Source organism: Rhinopithecus bieti, unplaced genomic scaffold (genome assembly GCF_001698545.2).
Source record: "Rhinopithecus bieti isolate Rb0 unplaced genomic scaffold, ASM169854v2 scaffold_1558, whole genome shotgun sequence".
NCBI classification, from domain to species: Eukaryota; Metazoa; Chordata; class Mammalia; order Primates; family Cercopithecidae; genus Rhinopithecus; species Rhinopithecus bieti.
Genome location: NW_016803701.1, coordinates 898,717 through 912,240, shown reverse-complemented (window position 1 = coordinate 912,240; position 13,524 = coordinate 898,717). Strand labels below are relative to the sequence as shown.

Sequence of the window (13,524 nt, the reverse complement as noted above, 5' to 3'; positions counted from 1 at the left end):
GACGTGAGGCAGAGATGGATTGCAGAACCCCATTAAACAACCGCGGGGTGGAGGAGAGTGCGGGGTGTCTCCAAGCTCTGGGAGGGCTATCTTCTCCTTTCAGAGCACATTTCTGCACAGGTCTTTTAATTCTCAGTGCAGCTCGCTCCCTGGTGGCTTAAATTACGGTAAACGAAATAACGTCCGTTAAAAACCACTTCTGAGGCGGGTGATTGTTGGGGGTTTTGAAAGCACAGAGGTCTTATACAGACCAAAAATATGTGCCTCGTTAAAGGTACAGAAAAACTTGTAAGTGAATCTTCATAACTCTGGGTACGTGCATGTATATGCACATATACGCATGCATGTCTCTTTTCTATACCTTATGTAAGTTTTCTGCCCAAAACTTTCCTCGTCCGTGCGTTCCCTACCATGGCACATCTAATCGTCTGCCCTATTTGTGGCTGCACAGCTCATTCTTGCAGCCGGCTGGGGAGCTGTTGCTTCTGCCAACGCCGTCGTCAGCCAGAGCGCTGAAGAAATGCTGAAGGCCAGCAGGCAACGAAAGAGTAAAGAAAACGCTCTCCTCCTGCCCATCTCCTCCACCACCGCCTCCCCAGTCCTCCCAGGTGACTCCCAAACACAGCAGAAAGTTGGCTCAGAGATAGGGCAGACGAACCGGGGGCTTGGCGGCTGAGGCCGGGAGGTGGGAGAGGCGGGTCCCGCAGCCCCGAGAGCCCCCCGCGGCCGCCACGGCAGCTGTCACCTCCTGGCCTAGCCCCACAGCACACCTGAGCCTCCTGGGCAACCCCGAGCCCACAGTTCCCAGCCGCAGCGCTAACTGCCCTCCTCAAGCACAGGTCGCCGCGTCCCCAACTCCCTGTCCTCACCCCGGCCCGCCCGTCGCCTCCTCCGCCCTCTCCCGACTGCAGCGGGGGCAGCGCTTTGGCGCTCCCAAGGACTCCCAGCCACTCTCCCAGCACGGGCAGCGGCGGCGGCGGCGGCGGCTGCTGCTGGATCCCGGCACTGCAGCCCGCAGTCCAGGACACCTTCGGCCGGACGATGGGGACCCGCTCCTGAGCATCCCCGTGGCAGGCGCTAGGCGCGAAGGCAAGGGGCGGGAGGAAAGGGGCGGGGGAATTCCTGATTTCCCTGGCGGACCCTGGAAGTTGTCCTTAAATAAATACATCGCTGGCCCGCGGTTGAGCAGCCACCTCGTCAGAGCAGCATGTGGACTGGCTTGCTGGGTCCCCTGCGTGCTCTGTGCTGTCGCCGCCACCGCCTGTGTCAGAGCTGCAGCTGTCGGCAGCAGGAGCCCTACACGGGGCGCGGAGCAGGGACGCGCTGCCGCCGCCTCCCCCTGCGTCCTGCTGGCCGCTTCTTCTCGGGAGGTGGCAGTCGCTGTTGCCGCTAAGAAACCCGCCCGCTTTCCACGGCTGGTCGCCTGGTGAGGAGTTGAGACTCTGCGCCTCCGCCCAGACCCACATGGCTTGTTACCTGGTCATCAGTTCGAGACATCTCAGCAATGGGCACTACCGGGGCATTAAAGGAGTCTTCAGGGGACCCCTCTGCAAGAACGGATCTCCCTCTCCGGTAATGTGCGCGCGCACACACGTACACACACAAACGTTCCAACTCAACGCAAACGAAAAGATATTGAGAGATAGTATCCTGATACAATGAGTAGGTGGTGGATATCTAAAACGTAAACCTTATCCATAGGTGTGGAGGTACATTGTGTCCGTTTATACAATTTATTGACAGACTGTGACTCAGAAAGGGGTGTGTATTTACATGTGTATTTTCAATCCAGTCAGTAGGATCTATAGTGCTACGGATGTAAATATTTACTGAATGCAGTTAACTGCAGGGCTCTGAAGGTAGCTCCTCTGTGCTATGTCAACTTATGCATCTGCTGATTTGGGCAGTGTAGAAAGTTTGAGTGGCACGTTATAATGTGCTTTGTGAAGTCATCGGTTGAGATTAGTTTAATAATGCTACTGTTACTTTATGAGAAAAACTCAAAGATTTTCCCTCAAATCATTGGCAAAAGGAAAGGTATAGGTAGTGAAAACTTGATTATATCTAATGCTCAACTATGCACATTCTCTAAGGGGAAGTAAAAGAAATCTTTATGGAAATCTGAGTTGGATAGTTTATTGTATAATATACAAATATATTAACATGCAATTAGAGTGATTGCTTTTTAACTTAGTAAACTATTCAATTTAGTTACTATTCAGTTTATTCACATTCTTTTTATAAAATAATTTCATCCAGATTATATGAGTTAAATCCATTATTAATTTCTTGGTACATACTATAAACTAATGTTTTAAGGCTCCAAATGTGTTTCAAGAAAATGTGTGTGAATGTGTGTGTGTGTGTGAGATATATATATATATATATTTTTTTTTTTACATATATATATATTTTTTACATATACACACACACACACACACACACACATTTTGGACTACTAGTTACTAAGTATCCAAACTTAAAGACCAACTTTTGAGGTTTAATATAAAAAACAGTATTTAAGTCTGTCTATCAAGAGGGAAAACTGAAATTGCCCAATTTTAATTTTTGTATGTTTGTTATTTTCCATCATGGTTTAATGCTTCATTAGCATGAATTATTCAGAACTGCAACATATTATAAAAACCTTTGATTATTAATAAATGCTATATGTAATTTACATGAGAAATCTAAAATCAGAAAGTACAAGTGCCTAGAGATATCACTAGGATTCCTGATGACAAATTATTCCTTCACGTGCTTTTATGTACTACAAAAAGTGGGTTGCAACTGTTCCCCCCAACAACTGTATACAGTACTGAGTCAGAACTGTTAGATGGAAAGTACTGTTTATATGAGTACTTAACAATTAAACTCACAGGGTTAGCAGGCACTTGCAGAGTTCTAGTTGAATAAAGCCCACATTCAGTCCCTCTAAATAGCAGGTCTGAATCTTTCTCATTTCTAAAGATTTTCAGAATTGGAGTTCCTGCAGTCTCAGCAAACCACTGTAATGTGTAACAACTCACAGTGCCAGGAGAATCTTTCTTACAGCAAACTTAAATCCTTTAAATTCTTCTTTAGGTCCATTTTATCTAGAAATCCTACAGTGTTCTGCCTTTCTCACAGGTATTATTTTTCAACACTTTGGTAATCTCCGTGCCTGTCTTTTTTGCCCTCCTTTTGGTTATGGAAAACTAAATTGGATAGTGCATTGTACTGTTTGTGCCTCAAGACTTCTCAGTATAAAGGGAGAATTGCTTCATAATCTTACATGGTTTAGTTCTTTTCAAGTTGGTTAGACTATGGTGTTCATCTTCCCTAATCTGTAGGGCTTGCAGAGGAATTTCTGTTACATGGTCAAAAAGTGTCCTTTCTCTCCCACTTTGGTCAGTCATCTCCCAAGAGCCTGACTGACACTGTAGAGACTAGATGTGTGAATGTGGATGGGAGAAGACAGCCCACTGACCACATGGCTGTGCTGGTTGACCAGGGTTCATCAGGTACTCCCCACCCACAGGGCACTATTTTTATTCACTGCTGGGCTGGTTTTTACTAAAGTACAAATTAATTAACTTTGCTATCTGGGATCTACACTTTGACTCACTGGAAGGTTCTCTTCAATATTAATTTACACATTTGGATGTACTTAAATTACATATGCATCATCAAAAAATATCTAAATTAAATGATGTATGTACTTTCTCAACACTATTTGATTTACTTGGTCTTCTTTTACATTTTATTATGGAATTTGCATGGCTTTTTCAATATTTGAATAGTTTTTCATGTGAGCTGGGCACTGTGTGAAAATTTGTGTTTATTCATTCTCTGTCATTGGCAGGTTGTCGAGATGAGTCTTCCAACAAGTTGAGGTCCTCTTCCCATTACATAACACTTAACCTTTCTCCCTAAGTTGACATGGATCACTACCTTCTGGACCTTAGACCTTTACACATTTGAAAACTTTCCTAATCTAGGCAAATGTATGTTTGCCTTCTTTATTAATTAGTTGCAAAGTATGAAACTGTAAACTCTGATCATCTTTTTTTTTTTATTCAGCAATACACATTCCCCAGTTATTTTCAGGTTGGCATAACTTTATTGATTTTTTTTAGTTATGTAATGTTAAACTCAGAGATCCATAAAATATATTCATCTATTTTAAAAAAAACATAGCTACTCTGACATTATTCTTTTTTTTCAAATTTAGTACCAGGAATGACCTAAAATTGACCACTACATCAATGACTTTAATTATTTCCATTCACTGGAACTCAGTTTATTTAGTATAGAGATATTCTTAGTTGACTTAACTCATTTTCACTAAGCTTTCCAGTACTTTAACTTTGGTCCTTGCCCTTTTAATCCAAGTGTCTCTCCTATTAATTTTGTTCCACATTTTTCTGTTTTATTAGAACTGTTTACATGTAGAACATGGTTTTAATATTCAATAAAAAAATTATTGGTTAAGACTACTTTCTACCTCTGCTACAGAAAGGAGAAAGCTACAATCCCTTTTTGACATAATAAGGATTTCTTCTTTTGTAGTTCTGATATAAATATACCTGGATATTATGGATAAAACATTCACTTGCCTATAGACATAATTCTTCAATTATATAGGTAAAGTAGTTGTGTACATTTATGTTCAAATCACATGTCTGTAAAATCTGAATATATGATATTAAGCTGAAAGTAAAAAAGAATGATTATATTTATTTCAAAGGATTTCATTTAGAAAACATGTTGAATCATTACAAAGAATTGTTATAATAAATTCTTAATGAGTTGTTTGAGAAATAAAGCATTTTACCCCCAAACAGTTTTCACAGATCAGTAAACTGAAAATCCCAGAGTGATATTCAGCTTCTATCTTCAAAGTGAAAACATGGTGATGTATTTTATCTATTACATCTTTAGAGACTGAGGCTGTGTGTGAAAAAATAGCATACTGCTCTTTAAACCTAATTAAAATGCAAATAATTGAGTGGAGATAGTTTATACTACTTTAAATCCAGGGATATATTAAAGAAAGTAAAAGAAAAGAAAAATGAGAGGATTTTATGGTGCTTAATGATAAAAGTCTCTATTTTTAGAAATTGTGCATTTTCTAAATTCTACCACAATTTATGATGCTTATCTCCTATTCTATCTAACCTCTAAAATAATATGACTGCATGATGACTTTAAAAATCATTATAAGATACACATACACACATTATAGATAGATACACATTGCTATCTGTGCTCAAGTCAAATAAGTTATTTATATATTATACAGTCTTCTACCATCAAAGATATTAATGGTAAAACTTTGTTTTAATAATTGGGAGTACTTAGGGGACCCAGCAAGCCAGTCCACATGGTCTGCTCTGAAGTGGTGGCTGCTCAATTTAATAATTAAATTTAATAACTTAATCAATAATTAAGCTATTCATGGAGAACACAGTCTATAGATGAATTCAGTGTTCATGAACTTCTAAGTTCTATCACCATGTTTGAATTCAATAAAACAAATACCTTCTACATAACAAGAAAAATATATTTGACTTGATTTTTAGTTATGTAATCTAAAATAGCATCTCAAGTTTATATTTGAATGTAGTGTGGTTAATAGTGAGACTATCATTTGGGATACCTATTGATTATATGTTAATAATAATGGTAGATATATATTTTATCTGTGGTACATATTTAGCTTATTATTACTCTTTTGAAGTTTAGATAAGTTTACATTTCTTAAGAAGTGCTTATCTCTGGGAGCACCATAGAGACTAGAAGGATGTGGAATATATAAGTAAACAAGCATTTTAAATGGACCAAAAATCTTCTACATAATTCCCTTGATAAATTACAAATGTATATCTATAAATAAAAGAAGTTCTAGAAGAGATGAACTACCTTGAAGGTGCGTCCATCCAGAGAACTTCTTAAATAAGGAAATGAGTGCAGTTAAGCCCTTGTCCTTTTTTTTTTTTTAATGCCTATAGTATCTGATTGTGTATATTTTCATTATGCTTAATAAATACACATTAAAGACATTCAAAATTGTTCTCAAAGTGATGTACTTTTCAAGTGCCAAATATAATTATGAAGACATGCCCTCCTGTAGAGAAGTCACCTGCATCCTCTTCTTGAATTCATGAATATGTAATACTGCCTTTGATGTTGAAACTTTCAGATGTTTTCAATAAAGACGACTTCGTTACAATTCTTATAATACATGTTCTCTTTGTATGTCAAGTATCATATAAAGCAACCTCCTTTCTTCTCATTGCCTTTACAACCATTTCTTCTTTCCCCTAACTGATTTCAAAAACTTTGCAGTTAGCACTTATGCTAGTTGGTACTTTCCAGAACCTAAACAAATTTGTGTTTATTTGACTTCAGAAAGTTTCCATAGTAAGAAGACTCAAATAGGTATTTGAGTGCTATAATTTGTGGCTTATATTAGATTATACTACATTTATTTCATAATTAAAATTTGAGGGCTTATATACCTTGATTAGTTTCTTTTAGATATATGATTTAAATGAACTCTATTTTAGTTTCTGCTCCATAATTTGGAACTAAAATAAAAATGAAACATGTTGGTATCATGGGTAGGCTAAATGTGCATGGCATTTAACATAGAACTTAACTATTTGTGGCTTAAAAGAAAACATTATGTTAGTTGTAACTGTGAAATTTTCTGTATAACACATATGCACTAAAATACATATTTTATGTGTTAGTAATAACAGAGCTTGAAATGCCAGTGGGTTTTAGGCTGTGTTGGAAGCAAAGAGCAAGAAGAATGATATATATTTCAAATAACTATCAAGTGCCTTTCAGCATGAAGTTGATTTTTTCAAGATATACATTGTCATAATTCTTTGGTATATATGAACATACTTTGTAGAAATAATCTGAATGAAAATTGAAATAAAAATGCTGCTTTGCTTGAAAATGCCTTTGGAATGTAACAAATGTAGTTTTCATAAAATTCAAGTAACTCATAAAATGACAGCGGAAAAGCCTTTTGTAGATTGATTTTACAAATCAGGTTTACTTACAGAATAAGATCTGAAGAGAGAAATTAAATATTTGATATGTTTTCAAGAAAAAGTATAGTTATAGTGATAATAGCGATACACCAATTCCCAAGTTACGTAGTCTCTTGATTTGGAAGTACTTACTAAACTTGGAAGGAAATTCTGGAGAAATAAATTGCTTCCTACCTTAGACAGCATTTTCAGTTGTAGCTAAGACACTCTAAACTTATTGAAGACAAAAATTACAAAATAATATATGGTATTTAAATTGGAAAAAGATCTGTAATCCCAGCACTTTGGGAGGCAGAGGTGTGAGGATCCCTTGAAGCCAGAGCTTGAAGCCAGGTATTCTAGACCAGCTTGGGCAACAAAGCAAGACCCCATTTCTAACAACAACAACAACAAAAATTAGCTGGGCGTGGCAGCTCATGCCTATGGTCGTAGCCACTTGGAAGGCCGAAGAAGGAGGATCACTTGAGCCTAGGAGCTGAAGGCTGCAATGAACCATAATAAGGCCACTTTACTCCAGCCCCTAGGCAACAAAGGGAAACCTTGTCTCAAAAATAAATTAATAATACAGAAAAGGGGGTTTTGATTTGCTTTTAAAATATTCGCTAAATATATTAATTTTCCTGAGATAGCACTCAGATAACATGTATTTGACTAATCTCTTATTTCATTCAAATTTGATATCTAAATTCTAAACTAATACTTCTGAAGAACTGATAATATATTTTTCTTTTCACAGAAAAGGATAAATATACTGTTGAGTCATTTTCTTTTCTTCTTTGGCTGGGAGGAAGAGACAAATCTGTGACTTAGCAAAGGGATAGGGATTGATGTTGGCCTTAAAAGCAACATGATATACCCATCTCTGCTCATCTCCTGTTCCTAGTCCAGCTCTCATTTTATTTACAATGGCTCTCGTTATGTTTACATTTATATTTTGCTGTTTTAATGTATAAAGTTTCTTTCAGATGACTTAGATCTGTTGTGAAAACAAGTTGGGTTGTAAATCAATAATAAAATATTGAATATCCAAAGTAAGGATGCTACTCAGGATTTTGCACTGGACAGCAATGAGAATGATTCATAGAGATTATTCAGTTTGTTCATTTCTAGCAAGTATAATTAGGACTGCCAGTTTTCTTTTTTTCTTTGACAATTGGCAATTTCCTTTTGGCAAATTTTATTTCACTTTTGTGTGGGTGTAAGAGGCAGAATATAGCTTATTTTGAAACGGATATTGCCAGTTTTTTCTTTTCTTAAAAAATCTTCTTCCTCTCTATTCTTCTTGCCATCAATCCTTATTCATTTCATTCACATAATTATCAAGTTTTTCAATATCTTTTTTTGGTTCACACATAAATGTTGGCATATACTTCTAACTCCAGAGATACTAGCCCTCGCAAATGGTAAGAACTACGCTATTCTGAACACTCTTTCACCCAACCTTACAAGTTTCTCCCCTGTTCACCATAAACACATAACTTTCATCTCTAGTTCAGAATTTACAGCTTTCCCCATATCTCCATTCAGAACCCACCTACCAGTGTTCTTCCCCTGCCCTTCTTCCCACAGCTATTACTCAGCACTTCACTTGTCCTGTGTACTCCTCAGCACCAGACAAATACAGTCAGCTTCCCCTCTTTCCACTCACATATGTCCCTTCCAGTTCTTTATTTTGCTGTGAATAATTATACTCTCTAACGTCTTCCTTGGCAAGCAAAGGCTATATGCATTTTCTTTTTGTGAATGAAATAAATGCCATATTCTAAACAAAAATGGCCATGGGTCCTCTTTTTTAGATGACAGAGAGGATAGAGGCATGCCTTAAATTAGACTTGTCCTATTCATTTGCTTCATCTGATATGAAACGAAGAGGCATGGAGGTGGCCATATTAGTTGCATTCACATTATTTAAAAACTTGAATAATATTTTAAGTGTAGGTGCATGATTCAGCCTGCACCTACATTTTCAGCTTTCACTGTTTATTATTCCACATGATTGTCTGCTTATACTGAAGAGTTCTTGACTATGACATGTTTGCAGACCTTTCTGCCATTGCACAGGCTGTTCCCTCTGCCCCCCAATTTTTTTTATCCTTCATTTGTGGGGCCATATCTTGTATATTCTTATAGTCTTAACTAAGGAGTTTAGTCCTGAGTTTCCTTTCACAGGTCAAGTGCATCTCTTATAGCCTGCCATTACATCCATCAATTTCCATCACCTTCATTGAAATCCTTGGGATAAGTCTGCTGTCATCCTTATGTCTGCAAACTTCTGCTTTATTTTACTCAATAAATATCTGTTGAATGAATGAACGGATGTGTGAATAAAAATGAATGATGAACAATGTATTATTAGATTCTTCATCATTCAGGACATTGCCACTGATATATTTGACAACAGTGTAGCTGGTATGAGGAATATTGGAAATTTCCATTAAAGTCATTGACTTTAATGTTTATCTTATGATTTGAAAGCCACTTAAACTTAATGAATTGCTGTGACTACCTCTTATGCAATGTCATCGCAAGAAGCCTCCAGAAAATTGGGGCTAGCTCTACAGTTTAGCTATATATTTATTTGGAAATTAGTGAAATTTAAGGAAATCTTAAGTATATATTTAGGGATTAAGAACATTAACTTACAAATATTGGGCCGGGCGCAGTGGCTCACGCCTTTAATCCTAGCACTTTGGGAGGCCCAGGTGGGTGGATTGCCTGAGCTCAGAAGTTTGAGATCAACCTGGGCAAGATGGTGGAACCCATCTCTACTAAAAATACAATAAGTTAGCTGGGCATGGTGGCATGAGCCTGTAATTCCAGCTACTCAGGAGGCTGAGGCCGGAGAATCGCTTGAACCTGGGAGGCAGAGGTTGCAGTGAGCCGAGATCGCATCATTGCACTCCAGCCTGGACGACAGAGTGAGACTCTGTCTCAGAAAACAAACAAACAAAACTTACAAATACTGACTTTTATGTGTTCAGTTTCTATGATATATTATACCCAAATGTATTTCACTCTTTGGTTATTACTTTCGGCCACTGATAGGGGGACAATATCACATGAGGATCAAAAGTGAACGGCCTAGAGTTAAACTGCCTATTTTCAAATTCTAGTTCTACCATTGACTAGTAATTTTATAACTTCTCTTAACTTCAGTTTTAACTTCTTCACAGTGGGGAACAATGGTTCCTAGTATGGTGTTTTGAGCCTAGTGCTTGACATTCATTGAGTGTTCGGTAAACATTAACAATGATTATTACTCAGATTGTGTGTGTTGATATGTGTGCATGCATATATATACCTGATGTTGTAGTGGGGGAAAACTTCCAACAAGTTTTATCAAACTCCAATTGGGATAATTTTTCTTGTCTTAGTTAATTTAATGATTTCAATAGAAAATAAATAGATTTCAATGGAAATTTAATTAGTATAAATATTTTCCCTTTTGTCCTGGTGGTAGGTCCACAAAGAAGATATTTCCATAGAGATTTTTTCCCCCAATTAGAAATTTTTAGAATGCAAACTGTTCTACTGATGGATTAAGTGGTCACTGTTTTCATGGCAATGTTTATCACTTTAAGATCTAGCAAGATCATTTGGTCAACTGCTTTAAGTATAATTTAGTGTCTCCTATCAATTCAATTTGCAGAGTGCCTTATTCTATGTAGCATTTCAGAACATCTTTTGCTGAAGGCCACAAGAAACTGAAGACTGGTATATATAAATTGATGTAATTAGTACATGAGCTAGTTAAGCCATATTTTTACATTGGTGGCATATTTAATAGCTTCTGAGAAATGAATTACAAATTAGGAACTAGATCGTTTCTTTCCTATTTAGGAGTTTATAGGAGGTACATGAGAAGAAGGAAAATAGTGTCTTTTAGTCTTTTCTTTTTTTTTGAAAGAGAGACAATAATTCCCTGACCAACGACCACTGTAGCCTTTGAGATAGCAACATCCTGGAAAAGCCACAGGATGATTGTTGCATAATTGTTAAGAATCTCCAATTGTCTGAATTTATCAGTCACATACTTTTCAGCAAGGTTTTGTTGGCACTTGTCCCTTCTTGGACCAGTTAGGATGAGACGACAGTCTGTAAGAGAAGCTTGGTCTTCTTCTAAACAATAAATTTTATTTAAAATATTTAGTCAGCTAGGGTGGACATACAGAAAGATAGTGATACTCTTAGGAGTGAAGAGAAACTGTTTTTTTGGTATGGTCAGTTTCTTAATCCAAATAAACTTTTTATCGGTTATTAATAGATAGGTAATTTATTTGCCTTGTTTATAGAGTATAAACATTGGAAAGACCCTTAGCAATCTAGGTTTGCCTACCGATCTATATTTTAAATATATCACTATGGTAGGCAGATTAATGATATCCCCAAATATGTTTATATTAGAATCCCCAACACTTACAAATCCAGTATTTTACATGACAAAAGTGACTTTCCAGTTACGATTGAATTAAAGAGGATGAGATGATTATCCTGGACCACACAGTGGAGTCCAGCGTAATCACAAGGGTCATAAGAGGCAGGCATGAATGTCAGAGAGACAGCTTTGAGGATGCTATGCTTCTGGGTCTGAAGTTAGAGGAATAAGCCACAAGCCAGGGAGTGCAAGTGACTTCTTGAATCTGGAAAGGGTGAGTAAATGGATTCTCCCATAGGGGCTCAAGAAAAATCACAGCCTTACTAACATGTTGATTTGTGTCCAGTGGAGCTTCTGATATAGAGGACTATAATAAGATGATAAATTGATGTTGCATTAAGCCAGTAAGTCTGTTAATTCAACCACACTCAACCTTCACATGGGTGAATATTTCCAATGGTGTGGGAGCTCCCTGCTTATCAAGGTGATTTCTTCTCCTGTGAGATGAATGAATTAATGCCAGTCTCCTATCTCTGCCCAAATGTCCCTTCCTCCTTCTTTCTTTTACTCACTGGACTTCAGTGTGCCTTTTTGAAGCAAGAGTGCAGGGAAACAAGAAAAGCTCTCTGTTCAACATAATATCCCGTTAAATATTCAGAGACAGCTGGTAAATTTCATTGTTAAGACATAAAAAGGACTGAAACATTTGTGAGAACAAAGAACATCCTATGCAATGTATATCACTTGCATTAGTTCCTTATACATTGAAGTGTATGCAACTCAAAATGCTTTACTACACATTTTAATGTAGTGCAGGTTTGAAATATACTGATGGTTCTTATATTCTTAATAAGGTGGTAAACTCAGTACAACACTGTCATATATTAAGAAAACACTGTTCACATTTTAAATATTGCCTACTTTACCCAGATGTTTCCCTTTCATACCATCTACATCCTATATCCAGAGAGTAAACAGAAAAATCGAATCATTTTAAAGGGATATTTTAAGGCTTTCTCTTCTGTTTTTTTACTCTTCCACTTACAGATTTGTGAATTCCTAGGGGGAAAAAAGCTTTAGTTTTAAATAAAATGTGATATATGAATTGAAGTAATAGCTATAATTTCATAAAATAAAAAATTCTATTGTGGACAGAGTGACATATAAATGGAAAGTTATTTTTAACTTTTGTATTCAAGAATAAAATAATATATAAATTATCACTAATCACATGTGTATAGCTTTTTGATGCCACGAATGTAGACAGAGAACAGTACAGGCCCTGGAAGCTTTATTTTATTTTATTATTATTTTTTTATTTGTGTATTTTATTACATTTATACCTAAGTATTTCATTTTGGGAAATGCTAATGTACATGGTATTGCGTACTTAATTTTGGATTCCAATTGTTCTTTTCTCATAATTTTTTAGTTTTAATTTTTGGGGGTACATAAGAGGTGTGTATTTTTTATTGCTTGTATATACAAAAGTGATTGAATGGCTTTTGTACATCAACCTTGTATCATTCAATTCTGCTATAATTTCTTATTAGTTCCAGGATAGTCAACTTTGTCAATTTTTTAAAAAAATATTCTACATGTGCAATCTGTGAACAATAACAACTTTACTGCTTCCTTCTCAATCTGTTTATCTTCTACTTATTTTTTCTTGTCCTGTTGCATTCGCTAAGATTTGCAGTACAATATTGAAAAGGAATGGTGAGAGGGGCATCCTTGCCATGTTCCTGATTTTGGTGGTAAAATGTCTGGTTTATCACCATGGATTATAATCTTATCTGTAGGTATTTTTGAGATTCTTTATAAATTTTAGATAGTTTCCCTAGACTACAATACATTTTTATGCCTAGAAAACTTTGAGCCAGTCATGCATTAATAATGTGGTTTCCTTGAGTGTTCTTAGTTTTACAAGGCAATACAAAAATTCACACACACATGGGGTCCTAGATGAGTTTTCTGCATTTTGAATTGATTATTCTGTACTGTAGGGCTGCCTAATCAGATACTACCACAGTCACTGAAAATGAACGCTTTCATAGATCCTTGCTCTCTCTTTTTTTTTTTTTCTTTCTTTCTTTCTTT

General features: G+C 36.7%; 1 protein-coding gene across 1 annotated transcript in view; it reads left to right on the top strand.

Annotated features, from left to right (window-relative positions):
* Positions 1 to 921: 921 nt before the first annotated feature.
* ZNF804B (zinc finger protein 804B) overlaps positions 922 to 13,524 on the top strand; it is a 594,788-nt gene continuing 582,185 nt past the window's right edge. Inside the window, exon 1 of the mRNA XM_017851439.1 lies at positions 922 to 1,572. Within this exon, the coding sequence (XP_017706928.1) occupies positions 1,465 to 1,572 (108 nt within the window). The 5' untranslated portion in view covers positions 922 to 1,464. The remainder of the gene's footprint in view (positions 1,573 to 13,524) is intronic.